Here is a 17,269-nt window from a genome sequence, read left to right as displayed (position 1 = left end):
GGGGGGGGGGAAGATCACCCAGCCCCAAGCCACGCATGGAGAGTACGCAGGAGCTCAGGCTGAGCACCGATGCTGTTTCCTTTCTGCAGTTCAGCCTGCTTAATGACCAGTGCCACATACTGGAAAATCAGCTCATGGTGCAGTGACAGCAGCTGGTCCCCAGCTGGGAGCAGGGACCTGCTGGGCAGGTGCTGCGCACACACAGTCCCACGTTGCTTACAATGCGCCCAGGAGGTTAATAGGGATGCACGCATCCAAAGAGCCAGGACAGCCCAAAGCCCTCGCAGCTCTCGGAGCTGCTGCCACCCTCATCCTACAGCAACCAGGCAAGAGAGAAGAAATGCTTCTTCTGGCATTCACCCACGGAAAGGACTGGATTTTTATACTCAAAAAGGAGATGTCAGAAAGCAGATGTTGTGCACAAATGGTTCTAAGACACCTTTCTCCCTTGCTTAAGCCAATTCAGTGATAGAACTTGGTTAACACCAGCCAGTCCCAGGGAGGAAAAGCTTTCCCTCAGGTGAGTCCCCGCGCACGCAGATGATGCCGCTCCACAGCACGCTCCTTGACACACGGGGAGACTGAGACGCAAAGGAACTTGCCAAACACAGAGTCCCCAGCAGCATCGCCTGGGGCCACACCACCCTGCCACCAACAGCACCAGCCACGGTGCTCCACCATGCCGCCGGCCCATGCTGGGCTTTCAGCTACGGCCATCGAGCGCTCGTCTGGGTCGGGGTCTTTGCCAAGCCCCTTGTAACACGGACATCGCATCCCTGCCACAAAGACGCCACAGAGACGTGAAAGGAGCCTGTTAGCATCACCCATGCTGGTGATGCTCAGTGTTTTTAAGGGCACTTAAGTTACAGTTAAAGCTACACTTCCAATGTGAGGAGAGGATGGAAAGCAGAGCCTGATGCTCAGCTCCATACCCGCCGCCAACAGGGCCACGCTGAATGCTCTTAATTCCCAAAAGCTCTCAAGCACAATGCTCTTAATTCCCAAAAGCTCTCAAGCGCAGCCTGTAATTCCCGTTATACAGTCCGGCAGGTGGGTAACGGCACACAAAATAATATCTTGATTTTTTTCTGGTGTACGAGAGGCTGCCAGGCGGCCCGAGGGAGGGAATTGCTGAGATGAGGGCTTCCCCTCCAAACACCTGCACCAAAACGGGATGCTGATTGGGAGGGTAACAGAGGGGACCATCAGCTGGGGCAAATTAAGTCCAGTTTTTGCAGGGTGTTTCAAAAGTCTCCCATCTTCCCAGCCCAAGACTCAGTGAGCACTGCAATTTATGCCACGGGGAACTGGGCAACTTGCCCCTATCTTATAGGAATACATCACTGAAGGAGAGTCAGGAGGTTTTGGGGGTTACGGGAAGAAATTAAGTCTTTCCCATGTTTCATCCCATGCTTCTGTGGTTTTATTTCCAGCATAAGGGTTTTAATCATTAGGTGGAACGGAGGCTGTTCTGGGTTGGGTGTTTGGTACTTGGCTCAGAGGGAAGAAGCTCGGAAAGGGAATTTGGATGCTACACTGAGGATCCACCTTGGCAGGTGCCTCCAAAGCGGGAATAAGCAAGGTACGGCAGCTGCAGGGGTGGGATCCTCCCAGATATTCAGTCTCCTCCGTGAAACCCAAAGGTAAAGGCATTTGGCTCGGCAAAGAGATTAGTGAATGCTCAGCCTTGCTGAGGAAGAATTATGGAATGGGTTGCAGGAGGATTCAATTCAACAACATCAAAATTCAATTAATACTGCTATTTAAAATAGCTTTAAACATTAAGTATGTTTACTTTAAAACATTCATTTCCAACAAGCCATTTAAAATGACGCTAACCTATGGTCATGCTTTAATATTAAACAGCTTATGTTAGCCTAGGTAAGCAGGATGTGCCGCCTGCCAAAGTTTTAAGGAAAGTCACTGATGAAAACCCAACCAGAAGCGACGGAGGGACAAACACAGCTTTTGGGGGAGTCTGGCTCTCTCACCAGGACAAAGCAAAATTCTCCATTTCAGTTAATTCACCTAGTCCGGCTAAACACCTAACTTCAACAAGTCAATGAACAAACTAGGAGTATAAAGGAGAAACATGTTTTCTGCAATCTGCAAGTAAAACCACAACCTGAGAGGCCAAGATCGCTAATTATGGTGACCAGAAGTGTAATTCATTATGTACAATTAATACTCTGGTTGATGCATCATCTAATTTTAAACGTAAACTGTGTTTTGAGAGGTTTACTTTGTCTGCCCTACATATCCAGCATATCATGAGTTCATCAACTGACCAAATACCATTAAAATTTTAGTTTTCTGCATTTTAAACTCTTTGTTTTCATCTCCGTGTAACTTGAGTCAGAAATAAAAAAAAAATAATAATAATCAATCATGTAAACCCAAAATTCACCATTTCCCACCAGAATGAACACATACAAAATTAATCACCCAGCCAAACAGCTGCCTAAATAAACGCCCCCAGATACACCAGGCTCCTTGCTTGGAAAAGGAAGTATCTGATTACACCAGCAGAAGCAGCTTTTTACAACCAAACAGGAAAACATCCTCTTTCTTATGGAACGACCAGAGGAAAAAAATCCTACCCACAAAAAAAAAAAATAAAAAAAAATAATAGGCTGCTTAAATCAAGATTCCCTCCTTGCTGACTTTGGCTGCCATCACTGCCATGGACGTAGATCATTCACACTTGCATCCCAAATTGCTTCACGCTTTCCACCTTCACGCAGGAAGCCCACAGCAGCCATCAGGAGCAAGGTTTCCCCCAAATCCCTTCTTCTTCCCACTCCGGAGTGGGAAGAGTTGTATCCAGATAGATGGTGTATGTGGAAATGGATGAAGGACTGCCAGAACGAACCGAAGCTCTGCTGGCTCTGCCTGCATGCCACCACGGGTCAACAGGGACCTTCAGAGAAGGGACCATCAAGGATGGGCTGTTTGGACAGGTTCGCATCCCGTTTCTGCAGAGATTTGTGCTACACTACCCTAATTTTGGTGAGCTCAGGCTGGACCAGGGCCTGGGGCTTATTCAACACAAGCAAAACCCGCGGTAGACGCTGCAGCGGGTGCGATGCATCCCTCATGCACGGGAGCTGGGGCTCTGCCCCAGCGTGCCCTTTCACTTTTGGGGGTTTGAACCCTCAGGTCCAACTTGAGGCCCTCACCCCCACACTTGCCATCTCATGAGATGTCCCCAACTTCCCGCTTCCCACTGGAGGTGGGGGTGCCCCAAATCATTTGGGGGACCCCACACCGGTCCCCACCACAAGCACTGTGCTCCGTGGGACTGGCAGGGTGGGAATGGGGCAGGGGTGTCCCTGCAAAACCCCTGAGCATATCTCCAGCTAAAATAACCATTTCCCACCATAGACTGCAAAAGGCTGAGGGCACGTCTGCTCTCCTTCCTTAGCAGATTCTGCTTTCCCCTACTGGGATTTAATTGTCGTGCCAAGATCTGCCTGGCCTTGGGGAAGGTGGGGGCAAAGGAACAGCTCTGCAGAACAAGATAGCAATTAATTGCTTGCCAGATCCCAGCCACCCCCTCAGTGGGCTCAGTTTAAGCATCCCCCAGAGACAGAGTCAGCTCTGGGAGTGTTTCCCAGCGTGGTACCCAGCCATGGGACCAGGGGCTCCCAGGCACAGATTTGCTTCAAGCCCGGTGCCCTTTTGTCATGCAAATATGGGGAATCTCAGCCTGTGCACGAAGAAGATTGCTGCCCATGAGAGACTGAGAGACGGAGATATGGAACCACTAACGGCATTACTGCTGGGTTTTAGAATTGTGTTGTCTCAGCTCATCACGCTTTGGAGGGGGAGGAAGAGACAGAGAGCACTCACCTTGGTGTGTTTTACATGCTGAGGTTTAGAAAATGGTGCTTCACCTGCCATGTAGCTGGATGTCCTGCCCCTGGTGGGTACCACAGCATCCCCCCAGCTGGGTGAAGGCAGGGGCCAGCCCATGCCCCCCAGCTTGGCCAAGCTGCTCCGCACCCTACGGGCCATGCTGGTGGCTCACCTTTTCTAACCTGGCTCACTTTTGCTTTCCCAGCTAGCATTCATTTTTTCATCTTCTGAAGCTAAACATAAAGCAAGAAGCTGAGAAATCCAGCAGACCCTTCCCCACCCTCCAAAGAAACCCTCACCCCCTGCACTTGAGGGTCCTGCTCAAAGTGCAGGCTGGTTGGTTGGGCTCTCCTTTAATTAATTAATGTTCATTTCAACTCAAGTACTATTAAGCAGTTTAGGGACATCGCCTCACAATCTCTTGTGCAACACAAGAACGCAACCTCCTGCCCCCCGCGAGCGCACCCACAGACGTTACAAAACCCCGCAGGGATGGGCAGGCGGAGCAGCACCGGTGGGAAGCGGGAGCAGGTCTGCAGCAAAGCAGCCCTGGAAACGCTGCTGCTATTTCCCAGAAAACAACCTCAAAAGGCAAACGGGACGTTGGAGGGCTGAAAGCAGCAGGCAGCAGCCTGATCCACTGCCTGGGGTCAGCTGAGCTCAAGGATGTGCAGGCTGTTGGAATCTAGGCAACCCCCCAAAAAAAAAAGTCTTGTAAAGAAATTCCTCCCCCAACACCAAATCCGAGTCCTGCTCTGCAACGGCAGGAGAGCCAGGCCTCTGGGAAGGTTGTATTATAACAGAAAGAGGCCCTAAGGAATGAGATGTCCATGAAGATACCCAAAGGCACGAGGAAGGAGGCAGCTCACTCCCGTCGGCTCCGGTGCATGTCCGAGACTGTCCCTCGAGCTGGTCATGCCACAAGCTCAAACCCTCACACAAAGAACGTGTTGCTGCCTTTGAAAGACAAAAAGTCTGAAAGGTGGAGAGGCTTGAAAAGGTCTGAGAAGGCTGGAAAGCTGGAAGCAGCTCCTGCTCAGAGAGCCAGGAGTAATTGCAGTTAAAACCTTCTGCCCGGGGAGGGAGGCTAGGCACAATTAGCTTTCTGCTTTCAGAGGCAAGATTAAATTTACCATCCAGCGGTCTTCTCTCCAAAATATGGAGGACAAAGAGGCTGGGATACACAGGAGACAGAAAGGGAATCAGGCATGAAATCACACTGGGCATTTGGCTAGGACCTGCGGTAGTTAAATGCTAAAAAAAATCCCATCTCTCTGTACAAGAATCAAATTAGTATTAATACATAACTATCGCATTTACCTAAGAGGAGGTCACAGTCACCGACCCCTCCCCCCACAACACATGGCATGCTATTATTGATCTCAAGCTATCAAGAAGCTATAATACACTGGATTTCAAGCGCATGGTCCCATACCACAGTGCCCCGAGACCCCCCGCACAGCCAGGCACCCCATCCCAGCACAGGTCCCAGCGTGGGGACCTGCAGGGAGGTCCCTTCCCACACAGCCGTCACACCCACGCACTGGCAGGAGAGGGGAGACATCCTCAGACACAGGGGTTTTGCAGTCTGAAGCAAGATAAAAAGGAAAAGGAAGAAAGAAAAAACAAAAAAACCTGCATGCCAGCCTGTCTGAGGGCTGGAGTCCCGAGCTGCCTGCATTTCGCATCAGATGTGAAAGCAGCAGCAGCCTGGGGGGGGGGGGGGGGAGGGGGGGGGAATGAGAAAAAAAAAAAAAAAAGAAAAAAAAAAAAAAAAAAAAAAGGACACATTCCTCATTCCTGCTATTATATAAACAGATGAAGTGCTGAATAGGTGTCAGCTTGCCAACTGCGACCATTAACCTCTCCCAGTTTGGAGATTTCTGGCTCCAGTGAGGGTGCAGGCAGGACCTCCTCACCCAGCCCAGCAGGTCCAGCAGAAGGAAACCAAGATGTGACTCAGCAGTTTCATCTCTGACCCCTTTCAGATTAAGTCCCCGTGCTGCATCACCTCCTGGGTCCCCAGCTCTGGCACATGTGGGAGCCACCACCTCCCCAGGCACGCAGCCCCCCGAGCCAGCAGCGCTCCCAGAAAGGCTGAGCTGGGGACCCCTGGAGAGCTGGCCGTGCAGGGAGCGCATCCAGGACATGCTCCTCAGATGCAAGTGGATACAGGGACACGGATCTTGCTCCTGCTCGGGAGCTCTCACTGCTGTCCTTCCAGCAAGCACAGCCTGCCTGGCTGTGTTGCATGTGTTGTTTTAACGCATCCACTAGCAACGCTGATTTCTTATGCGTGTGATTCCCCAATCCCAGCGGGGACATCCCTGCTAGAAGAGAAAACCTGCCCTGCTCCGTGCAAGCAGTAGGGTGAGCATCACTGCCGCACCGGGGAGGGGGGGCCTCCAGGGATGGAGCCCGCATTGCTGAGCGCTACCACCTCTGCCCTCCCCAGCACCGCCTGGCCTTCCCCTCCCTCCCTGCATCTCAGCATCTCCCAGGGACACATCTTCCTCAGGAGAAGCAGCGGCAGCCATCTTCCAGGGGGTTAATTAAAACCAGGCTGCTCAGATGCCAAGCAGATGCAGGATGCATCCACCTGTGAATCCCATAGGGGAAGGAAAAAGAGCAGAAGGAGCCAGGATGGGGAGCAAGCAGGGAAAGTACGCTGCAAGAGAGCAGCTTGCAGCAAGGCAGGATTAGGGAGCACAGCGAGACCAGAGACCCCGTTTGGGGCAGAAACACCCCCCCACTGCCATGCACAGTCATTTGTTGTCAATGCCTCCAGCAGCCTAAGGGTTAAAAATAACTGTGGGGAGTGCTGCGGGTTTCGTCAGCAACCCAAACCAGAGGAAATGAGGCTAATCCCAAAGCCGCCCCACTGAGCTGGCAAGATGGGTTACCCAACTTCCACCTGCGGTGCCCTACACGGCACCCGGCCTTGGCTCCTGTCGACCCCCCCTCGCAAAAAACAAGTCCCATGCCACAACCCTCTTCATCCCTGCCCTCCTCCCGGCAGCTCGCAGGCTGCGAGGAGCTGGGAAACCCCAGCCTCCATCACCTCTGATGCTTCATGTGGCAGAAACAATGCTGCTGAGGTCCTCCAGCAGCCGAGGTCCTCCAGCATCCCTGGGGACCGCAGAATGATCTCCACAGGGATGATACCCCACGGCTGGTGAGGAGCTGGGAAACCCCAGCCTCAGTCACCTCTGATACTTCACGGGGCAGAAACAATGCTGCCGAGCTCCTCCAGCATCCCAGGGACCACAGGACGGTCTCCATCGGGATGACGCCCTGCAGCTGGTGCGCACGGGGCCAAGAGCAAGCACAGAGCGGCACGGTCCAGCTACAAGGCACTCGCAGGCTGCCGCTAAGATGCATCATATCAGCCAGACCGCAGCACTCCCCAAGGTCTGCTCTAGACATCCATAAGCACATCCAAGGCTGAGGAGGAATGTTTAAGCAGTTTTGGCATCGGCAGGGCTGGAGAACGTGCTTCAAGGCTGGTGCAACGCCAGGGGCCAGCATCCTTCGGGGAGAAGGCTGGAACCTGAGGCAAGGCAGCACTGAAAAACATCCCTTTCATCCTGACGAGCTGCCAGAGACACTGCAAACCTTGCAAACTCACCTGACAACACATCTACCTGCATGGGGATCTGCTGTGCAACAGCATCTCTCTCTCTTCGTCGTAGTTAGGGGAAATAAATAACCCTGGAAGCACTCCTGACCCACAGCCTGTACCATGGCAGGTGCACACTGTGTAACACAGACCAGGCTGATACCGGGCCATGAAATGCTTCAGGAGCTGTTACCGAGCACACAAATTTACTACAAGGGGCCAAATTGCGTCTTTACGGGTGACTGCTTTTCAAGCCTGCCCGGGGATAACACTGCCCCGCAAACCTTCCCCTCCCCACCTCAGCATCTCCATGCACCCACGAGATGCTAGAGCTGACTTCCCAGGAAGGTCCAGGAACACCCACATCTCTCCCTTTGACTGCTCCAGGAGCAGTGCTCTCCTTCCCTGCTGCCACGTGGCCGGGGCTCGCTGCCTTCACAGCCCCCAGACCCCCCGCAGCTCCTGCCTCCCTGGCAAGCGCAGAAACCTGAGCACTGGGGGCAGAAAAGGGGGACAGGTACGATATACATCATGGGGCAACGGGGACAAATAGCTCTCCATCTACATCAGCTGCCATTTAATGCACTTACCAATGTTAATTAAGCAGAAGGACCGCCCCTAAGAATTGCTTTTTAATTTTACCACACAGCCCTTTGCCCTGGTGTAGCAGGGAGAAGGACATAGGAGCCCAAAATGAACTCTCTCTACATCAGACATTTTTTGTTTTACTATTCCCCTGGCCAAGCCCCCTCTTACAATGAAGATATTAATCATTTAATTAATAAAGCATCCCTGCACCACACAGTCCCTGTGGCACCGGGCAGCTGCTCAGAAGTAGCAGGCATTTAATCCCCAACCTGACGGGGCAGACATCGGGACACGGTGGGGCAGACACGGGGACACGTGGCACCTTGTTCCTGCAAACCCAGGATCAGGATGGGACAGGGCCGGAGGTGCCCGCACCCGCAGCAGGGATGCATTTCAGGGACAGACCACGGGGACCGCAGGCTGCCCACAGCGGAGGCAGCTGCCTGCGCCGCAGGCACGGGGTCTGCATGGCTCGCTGGGCATCAGAGCATGTTTGCCCCCAGCCCCTTCTTGCAAATTGGGGTTATCATGGTGTCTTTGCCCACCTGGGGTCCCACCACCACCCAGCAACGCTGGCGCGAGCCGAGAAGCCACCTTGCAAGTCCTGCAGCTTTGCCACACCTTGGACCTTGCCATTTAGCTTCTGGCCATCTTCAGTGCTTGGAGCTTATTACAATACTTCACCTTCTTTCCCCTCCCCCTTTTATTTTTTGCTTTTAATTCCTGGAACTGCTGTACACCTCCTGCCCCATGCAGGTGATGCCCAGAGCCGGCAGATGCCTCCTCCCCCCTTCTCCCACCAGCCCAGCTCTGCCCAAGCAGCAGCGACAGCCCAGCAAAAGCTCCACGTCGAGCCATAACCAATGGCAAATTCTTCGAGTGAAACGTAATGTGCTGGGAAGCGCTTCACCATTTCACTTGGGAAAATGATCCGTTTGGCAGCAGAGAGGAGGAAAACATGCTTTGTTTTACAAATTCTCTCCCCAGCAGGAGAGACACTCCCAGAATTTAATATACTGACAGCGCTTGGCTGCTTTAACCACTGAAACTCAAGAGTGCATTAAAAAAAAAAAATTTAAAAAAAGAAATAAGTGATAGTCTATATAATATTAAAGCCTATCCTGTTCTGCAACTGGTGGTATCGGGCACAGCAGTTCATCGGCGCAGAAGAGCTGCAATTCTGCCACTCATGACAGCAGCCGGCAGGGTCTGAGTGCAGGTTCCCAGCTTTCTCCAAGTGCTGGACACAATTAATTAATTCACTTTTCACTCTCAGGGTGAGGCCCTGCAGCAGCTCCTTGTGGGAAAACAGGGAGGATGCTGACAGGTAAATCTAAGAAGTCGCTTTATAGCAGAGAAACTGGATTCAGAGTTTAATCAGTGCAAGAATTATTTCCACGAAAGGCAACCAGCTCCATCCAGGTCACTAGCAAGCTTCTTGCAACCCCAAACTCCAGCCTCAATAAAATGGTAAAGTATAATATATATATATACACACTATATATTATATATAAAATATAATAAATAACAAACAGTATTTCCACCTATTCTCCGATGCATTTAACTGCTAAAAGCATCCCACATGCAGCATGAGCATAGCAGGGATGCCCTATGGGAAAACACACCTCATCTAAAGAGGGCAGCGGACGGCACTTTTTGGAGGGGGGATTTTAATTTTGTAGCATGGGGTTTGGGCTCCAGGCAGTTGACGGTGTTCCTGGAGCAGATGGAAAGAGCAACCGGTATCTCCAGCTAAAGAGCCTGTCGTGAAAATGAGCCTGGCTGTGCCAAAGGAGCACGTACCCTTGCGAACGGCCGCTGCCAGCTCCTGCACGCAGTGATAAATAACATAAGTGTTATTCCGAGGGCAGGCAGTGGGATCGAATTCCCTCCACACTGGAGACCGCTTCTGACCTCTCCAAGGAGCAGTCTCGAAGCAAAGAAATCTGTCTGCTGTTCACATTTTTCATCTTTTTAAACAAAATGAAGTCCGCTTCGTATCTCAGCGCTTTTATAGTTGTTCGCAACCTTCAAGCATTCTTGAAAATATTAATTAATCCTTAAAAGAGCCTGTAAAGAAAACAGCGTTGCTCCCCATTAGGGGAGGGGAGCAGGGTGGATAAATTTGGTGAAATGCAGAGGGCCACGCTGGACATTGGTGCCAGTGGTGGGGCTGGAAGGGCAGGACCTGCATGTTTAAAATATGATTTTGCTGCCCTGCCCTTTGGCTGATTACCAAACACAGCTTTTGTGGGAGCCCTAGCAGGCAGGAAGAGAAGCCCCCCAACCCTCACCTTGCAGCTGGCAGGTAGGGCAGGACATTATGTCAAGGAAAGCTGAAAAGCTGGTCTGCCTCGGGTCTGGCTACATGCTCATCCTGCTCAAAAAAAGCATGGAGCATGTTCAAACACAGGGATGCTGTCACCTACCCCCTTGCTAGCATGCTGGGCTGGCTTCAGAGCTTGATGGAGTCAGTGGAAAGGCTCCCAGTGACCTAAATGGCTGGGATTTAATAAAAAAAGCCTACATGCAACTGAGAGCTGGGCACCAGGTCACTTGGTTTGCTCGAAAACCCCAGTTTTGCAGCAGCATCGCACATCACCAACCCACACCACAGCCCCTCTGTGGTGGCCACCATTTAAATGGCTCATGGGGAAAGGTCTCTGCCCCACCAGGTTCACCCATCCACCCCCCTCTGCAGGAGAAAGCTCGTCCTTCCCCCCCTAGATCCTCCCTTTCAGGCTGGGAATGTGGCAGGAGCTCAGCTCTCAAAGACTCCCGCTGCCTGGCAGCCCCAGCTCCCTGGGAGCAAACTGAGCATCCCTTGTAACCACCAATGCACCCCTCAACTGCCACCTCCAGAAAGCCAGCCTGGGGAAAACCACGGCAATCAGGATTTGTTCAGTGGGGCATCCCACATTCGCTACTCGAAGGCAAGGAATAATACCATGTCATTAAAAATGTGCTTTGAGTCTATTATAGTATCTAGGACAAAGTGTTCCCTATTTTGACACTCTAAGACAAATTTTATCAGAGCAAGCTCTTCAGAAACATGCTCATGAAGACCTATCTGACTGTAACAGGTTCCTTGCTTCCCCCAGCATTTTTAAATTAATTTCTACACACACACACACACCCAGTCAGATGATGGGATGCCCCCACGGTCAGATTTGTCATTAGGGCAGCTGCTGCGACACATCCCAGCTCCCTCACAGCCAACCTGCAGGGAGGGAGAGGATGGTCCAGAGCATCGCTGAGAAAAAATAGTATCTGAATCCAGAGAGAACTTGGGAGCGACTCACGGTACTTCACAGGCACTGAGATTATTTTTTTTTTGGTGGGGGTGTTTGACATAAACACCTTCTAAAATTAGCCCCTGCCTTCCTGCCAGCTCCAATGGGCTGCTGTGCACCGATAAAGCTTTGGCGTGGCTGAGAGGGTGCGACATTTGGGCACAGATCTGCCACCCAACTCACGGCAACCTCTTGACCCACACCGCCACACAGATCCCGCATGGAGAGGGGTTTGTCCCAAAGAATCATACCCCCAGCTCCCAGGGAGGGGGGCACGTTCATCTCAAAGCACCGTATCTCAAGCCTCGAGAGCTTTCTATAAAGGAACGCAAACACGCGTGGAATTACTCAGATTTCTCAGCCGGACTGCCCCAAAGACAGTCCTAAACCCCGTAAAGGGACCCTGGCTGACGGGGTAGATGGAAGCGTGCCTCTGGGTGGGCTGCAGGGCTCGGGGACATGCCCCAGACAACACTTCCACTTGCTAAAAAGTTACCAGGACCAGAAAATGGAGGGGGAAAAACGCAAAAAGCAAAACCCACCACAAAAACCAAGAAGAAAACCAGCAGAGCCTGGAGGAGCTGCGTTTTCACACAGGCAAACTGACACCGAGCAGATCCACCGGGCCAGGGAGCTGCTCCCGATGCCCAGCAAAGATCTGAGCAACTTTTCCCCAGGTTGTAGAACTGGTTACGCTGAACAGCTAGGTGCCTTGCAGGCTCCTCGGGAAGAAAACCGAGCTTGAAGACGGGTCTGTTTTCAGTTTGCATGGAAAACTTGCTGGTTTTCCAAGCCCTGTGTACCCCAGAGCCTTGAGAATACCCAGCGCTTCAGCTTTTTTATCACCATCTATCAGCAGAAAAGGTTAAATGCTAATTTGCTGGAGACAGAGCAGTGCTCCTCGGCTGCCTGTTTGCTCACAGCAACTTTCAGTCGTGTTGCTTCCCAGCTCATGCCCAGCTCAAACAAGACTTTCAAGGGGAAAGGTCTTGGGCTCTGCACAATTAATTCCCCGCGCGGCATCTCGCACGCTCGTTGCTGCCAGCCCCAGTCACCACCAGCAAAACTCCACCAAGCGACTGCGCGTCAAAGAGAACAAGATAAAAAGCAAAGCTGCCAACTCTTGGTATTTCAGAGCCGAGAAGAAAAAGAGCTGCTTCTCAAAAGCTGCCAGCTCAAATTGCCTCAGCGTTTCCACAGATCTTGCTTTAAAACACCGAACTTTTTGAAAGTTGAGTGGGAACCTCCTTGAGTGGGCTGCGCATACTGCAAACCCCAGAGCTATCAGCGCAAGCAGTGAAGGGAAAGAGAAAAATGTACCCGGCAGGGTTCCTCGCTGCAGACAATGCAGAGCCACCTCCCCGGGGTTCTTTTCCCATCTCCAACACCGTGCCCACCCTGCAGCTCCTCAGCAGCTTCCCCAAAATTACGCCACGAAACGTAGACCCGCAAAAACGGAGCGTACCCCCCTTCTCGCTAGCAGGCGTTGGAAACCGGGATGTGTTTTGCACCTAGACTGCCTCTTCCCCACCGCGAGCAGGCAGCGCACCCCCACCCCCACCCGCACCCCCCCAGGAGAAACCTGCCCATCCTCACCTGCCGCAGGTGCCTCAGCAGCTCGGTGGCCTCCTCCTGCTTCCCCTGCTTCACCAGCACCAGCATGTCCTGGATCATGCAGATCCGCCGGTGGTAAGGGGGCAAGCTGCTGCCACCACCCTTCCCAAACTTCTCGCCGGACTTCACCACGAGGGATGCGAGGAAGTCCCCCCTTTCCCTGGGGGGCACTTTTTTGCGGTGGTGGGCCGGGGGGCTCTCCCCGGTGCCCGGCTGGCAGCCCTTGGTCTGCTTGGTGCCCATCGCGTGCGGCCCCGGCTTCTGCAGCCCTGGGGCTGCATGCAAAGGGGGTGGGGGGTGGGGGCTCGGGGCTGGAAGCCACGGGGGAGGGACAAGGCGGGGGGGGGGGGGCACAGAGGGATGCACGAGGGGTTTGGGGGTGCACAGGGGGATGCACGAGAGGACGCACGAGGGATTTAGGGATGCACAGGGGGATGCACGAGGGGGGATGCACAAAGGGGTTCAGGGGGTGCGGGCGGGGGCTCGGCGGCCCCGGGAGCCTAGCAGGGGGGCGGGTGGCCGGCGGCGGGGCCGCTCCGCTCCGGCAGGCGGAGGAGAGGATGGCTGCGCCCGGCGGAGCGGAGCCTTGCGGCGGCCCCGCCGCCCCGCTCCATGGCTGCGGGGATCCCGGCGGCTCCTTCCCCGGCGCCGGGCGGCGGCGGAGAGCGGCGGCGGCTCCGCGCAGCCCCCGAGCCCCCCCGCAACCCTCGCCTCCTCCTCCCGGCGCCGAGGGGGCTCCCGGGGTGGGCGGTGGGGGCGGCCACGACTTGGGGGCAACTGTTGCGCGGCGGGGGCGGCCGGGCTGCCCCGGGAGGCGGCGCGGCTCGGCCCGGCCGGCGGCGGGGTGTGCAGCGGGGAGCGCCGGGGGAGGGCCGGGGGCGGGCACGGTGCACCGAGGCTGGGCTTGCGGAGGAAGCTGGAGCCGGACGGGGCTCTTCCTTCCTCCACTGCCTCCTGCAGCCCCGCCGGGCTGGGGATTGCACCGGGGGGGTGCACCGGGGGGGGGGGGGGGGGGGACCGGCGGAGTTGCATGGAGGGGAGCGGCACCGGGCTTGTGTTCGCCCCGGGGGGGGGCGGGCAGCGGGGCTGGGCTGCGGGCAGCCCCCGGGAGGCGGCGTGGGGCATCCCCGCTGGTGGTTCCCGGGAGGAGCACGGAGGGCTTTCCCGCTGCAGCCTCACCCCAGGGGACCTGCGGGCGCTTGGCCGTGGCCGTGCCGCGCACCCAGCCCGGGCTGTCCCCTCGGGTGTCCCCCCACCCGAGCCCCCCTGGGGGGCACAGCCCGGCTGCGCCCTCCCGCACCTCCCCAGGGCTGCCACCGCACCTCCTGCCCCGCCCCCCCCCCCCCCCCAGCCCTGGCAGCAGCCGCTCGGGTGCCCATCTGCAAGTCACCGCTTGCGCCCTGCCCCCCCCCCCCCCCTCCACCAGCCAAAGCCCCCCCACCTGGCCCCCTCATCCAGTGCTGGCAGCTGCCCCTGGAGCACTGCTCCTTCCAGCAGCTCCCCATCCAATATTCAATCATTCCTTATCTTCCAGGCACCCGGCTGGCAGGGCTCAGGGCACGGATTACAGCTCTTGGATAAAGATCGTCAGGAACAACTCTTCCAGACAGGGACTGCTCACCTGCTGCAGGAGACTGATTGCTCAAGAAATGCCTGGAAGGAATCAGCTTTGGACTGATGAGGCCCCAGCAGCAGCCTCAGACCCTCTCCTGCTGCAAGGGGCTGTTTTCACACACCAATGTGCACCAAACTCCCCATCCGCCCCCATGCCTCTGCTTGGCCAGGGCAGGAGATGGGCTGGGAAAGCATCACCTTCTGCAGCAGGAATGTGCCATGCCCGGGCTGGGAAAGCATCACCTCCCGGATTTTGCAACTATGTTAGAAATAATCCCAAAACAACACATGAGAAATGTTTGCCTCCTCTGCATCCTGCACAACTGCACATCCACAAACACACAAATGCCATGTTATGTTGCTGAATAAAAGGCAGCTCTCCTCCACAGCCAGACGGCTGGAGGCCCACATAACGGTTTCTACAACTCCGAAGGCCAGCTGATGTTGTAATGCATTTTTGTGCACGGACCATGAGAACAGCACAGACCCCCAGTGACCTCAGTAGGGTTTGGCTCTGGTTTACAGAGCCAGGCTGCACAGGATCCAAAACAGGACCAGGCACCAGTGTCTTCCCCCAGGAAGACAGCTCATGACTGCTGTCATGAGCTAAAAACCACATTTCACTGGTTCAGCCGTATCGAGTACAGTCACATGAGGAAACACGCAGTCACATTGTTTGCAGAAACCACCAGTTTGTGTTAACCAGAAGCTTCACCTGGCAGTAAACCTCCCCAGAAAATTCAGGGAAAGGCAACCAATTTGCCAATGTCAACAGGAGGCAGTGGGAAGTGATGCCTGACCCCCCCAGCAGCATTTCCCCCTGCAGACTCCATTCTGGGTACGGCCTCCTCCCTTTAGAAGGATCAGTCCTCTTCATGCTATTAGCAGGGTGATAACGCATAACAACATTAAACTGTCGTGACCCTGCAAGAGGCCCGTGGCTGAAAACTCACTTGAAGGAGCACCATTTCAGAGCCGGAGCCTGATGCTGTGCCCCAAAGTCCATGGGAATGGGACCGGTCACCTCACGCATTCATTCTGCTTAAGGTGGTTTCCCCACCTGAATTGACTGAGCATCGTCAGTGCTTTCCTGGGCAGTGACTGCGCCCTCAGTCCTGCCGACATGCACAACCTCGCTGCCTAACAGGAGCTGGCAGGCAAGGTGCTTCCAGCCCTAAAACCCTCTGCCCATCCTCAAGTTTCACCTCTGAGGCTGTTCTTGACGTACACCTGTAAGTCTGTTGTACAGCAAGAAGCCAGCAAGACTGGGTTGGTTCACCTCTCCAATAAAAATATTAAATAATGGAAAAGAAGCAGAAAGAGAAACCCCTGCCAGAGCTGGGATCCCTCGCTCCTGCAGAATTTGAAGCCACGGGGCCTTCTCCAAAGAGACATTGCCATATGAACGGAGCATCTCACCCAGGATGAAGAGAAAAGCACGCACCTCCCTTATGCCAGGAGCCAAGTTCTTATGCCACTAGCCCTGAGGACCAGTTACCTGCAGCCTGTCCAGTTACCTTGACCCATCCAGCCAACCCCAAAAATCACATGAACCCTTGTGTCTGCTGGGAGCGGGCAGTGCGGGTCCTGTGCCCATTACAATCTCCATGCTGGTCCATACCAGCTCTAGCAGCATTGCAGCGCAGATGCTCATCCTGCAGGAAAAAGGATTTGGACATGACCGTCCCAGCTGGGCTGGGAGGAGGATGCTCACTCCAGGTCGGCTGAGCGATCCCACCCAGGAGCGTGCTCCTGTGCTCACCGGAGACCCAGGGGCTGCAGCAGCAGCGCAGGGACAGTTTGCAGCATCCTTGCTCACACTGAGAAACACCGATGGGAACTGCTTACCCCTGCAAAACTGGGGTGTACAGCCTGGTCTGAAGAGAGAAGCCACTGGATAAAACATACTACTTTCAATAGTCCAGGATTGATCTTTTAAGATGGTATCAAGCTAAGCATTTTGTTTCTACAGGCACATGGAGGACCAAATCCAACCCATCACAGATTTTTTCCCTCTAAAAAAGGCGCTTTGTGCCAAGCCCCACGAGGTGGGGCAGCTTTGTCAGCACAGGCTGCAGGGCTGACCGCGAGGAAGACGCCGACATCCCTCCACCTCTTCACGTCCATCCAGTGGGCCACTTCACTTCCATGGAAGAACACCATACCTGTTCCCTGGGGATCCCAATGGAATGGGCCACACGTTCCCATCTGGACTAAAGCTACGAACCCCTTCTCTTCAGCACCCCCTGCCCTGGATGAGAGGGGAGCTCTGCCTGCAGGGAGCCCGGCGGGGCTGAGGAGGTGGTTTTGCACAGCAACCACGGCCCCGAGTAAATAAATAAACCCGAACCTTTGCACTTCTGACACTGCTGTCAGCAGGGCAGTGAATGCATCGACTTCCCCTGATCAGGCTTATTTATAGCACAGGACAAAACCAGAAAAAAAAAAAAAAAAAAGAAGAAAAAGACAAGAGTGTGGTGCATACCCTTGTTTACGGCAGCACAGAGCAAGCACCAAGTGCTGCCAGGTTGGAGGGGTCAGATTTATGCTCCCTGTGAGCAGATGCAAAGGCACCATGACCGCTCAGGGCAGCACGAGAGCAACCTCCAGGCTCAGCACCGGTGGCTTGATGGCACAGGACATGCAGATCCCTCAGCAATGCTCCATCCAGAGCATTATTCAC

At 54.4% G+C, this 17,269-nt stretch overlaps 1 protein-coding gene across 1 annotated transcript in view; it reads right to left on the bottom strand.

The window, feature by feature from the left end:
- The window catches only part of LRRC75A (leucine rich repeat containing 75A), a 106,674-nt gene extending 93,458 nt beyond the window's left edge, over positions 1 to 13,216 (bottom strand). Inside the window, exon 1 of the mRNA XM_080374122.1 lies at positions 12,955 to 13,216. Coding sequence (XP_080230248.1) covers positions 12,955 to 13,215 — 261 coding nt within the window. The 5' untranslated portion in view covers position 13,216. The remainder of the gene's footprint in view (positions 1 to 12,954) is intronic.
- Positions 13,217 to 17,269: the final 4,053 nt, after the last annotated feature.

The sequence above is a fragment of the Falco punctatus genome (genome assembly GCF_963210335.1).
Source record: "Falco punctatus genome assembly, chromosome: 1".
Taxonomy (NCBI): domain Eukaryota; kingdom Metazoa; phylum Chordata; class Aves; order Falconiformes; family Falconidae; genus Falco; species Falco punctatus.
The sequence above is the reverse complement of the archived record's forward strand: the minus strand, read 5'-3'. Positions and strand labels throughout refer to the sequence as shown.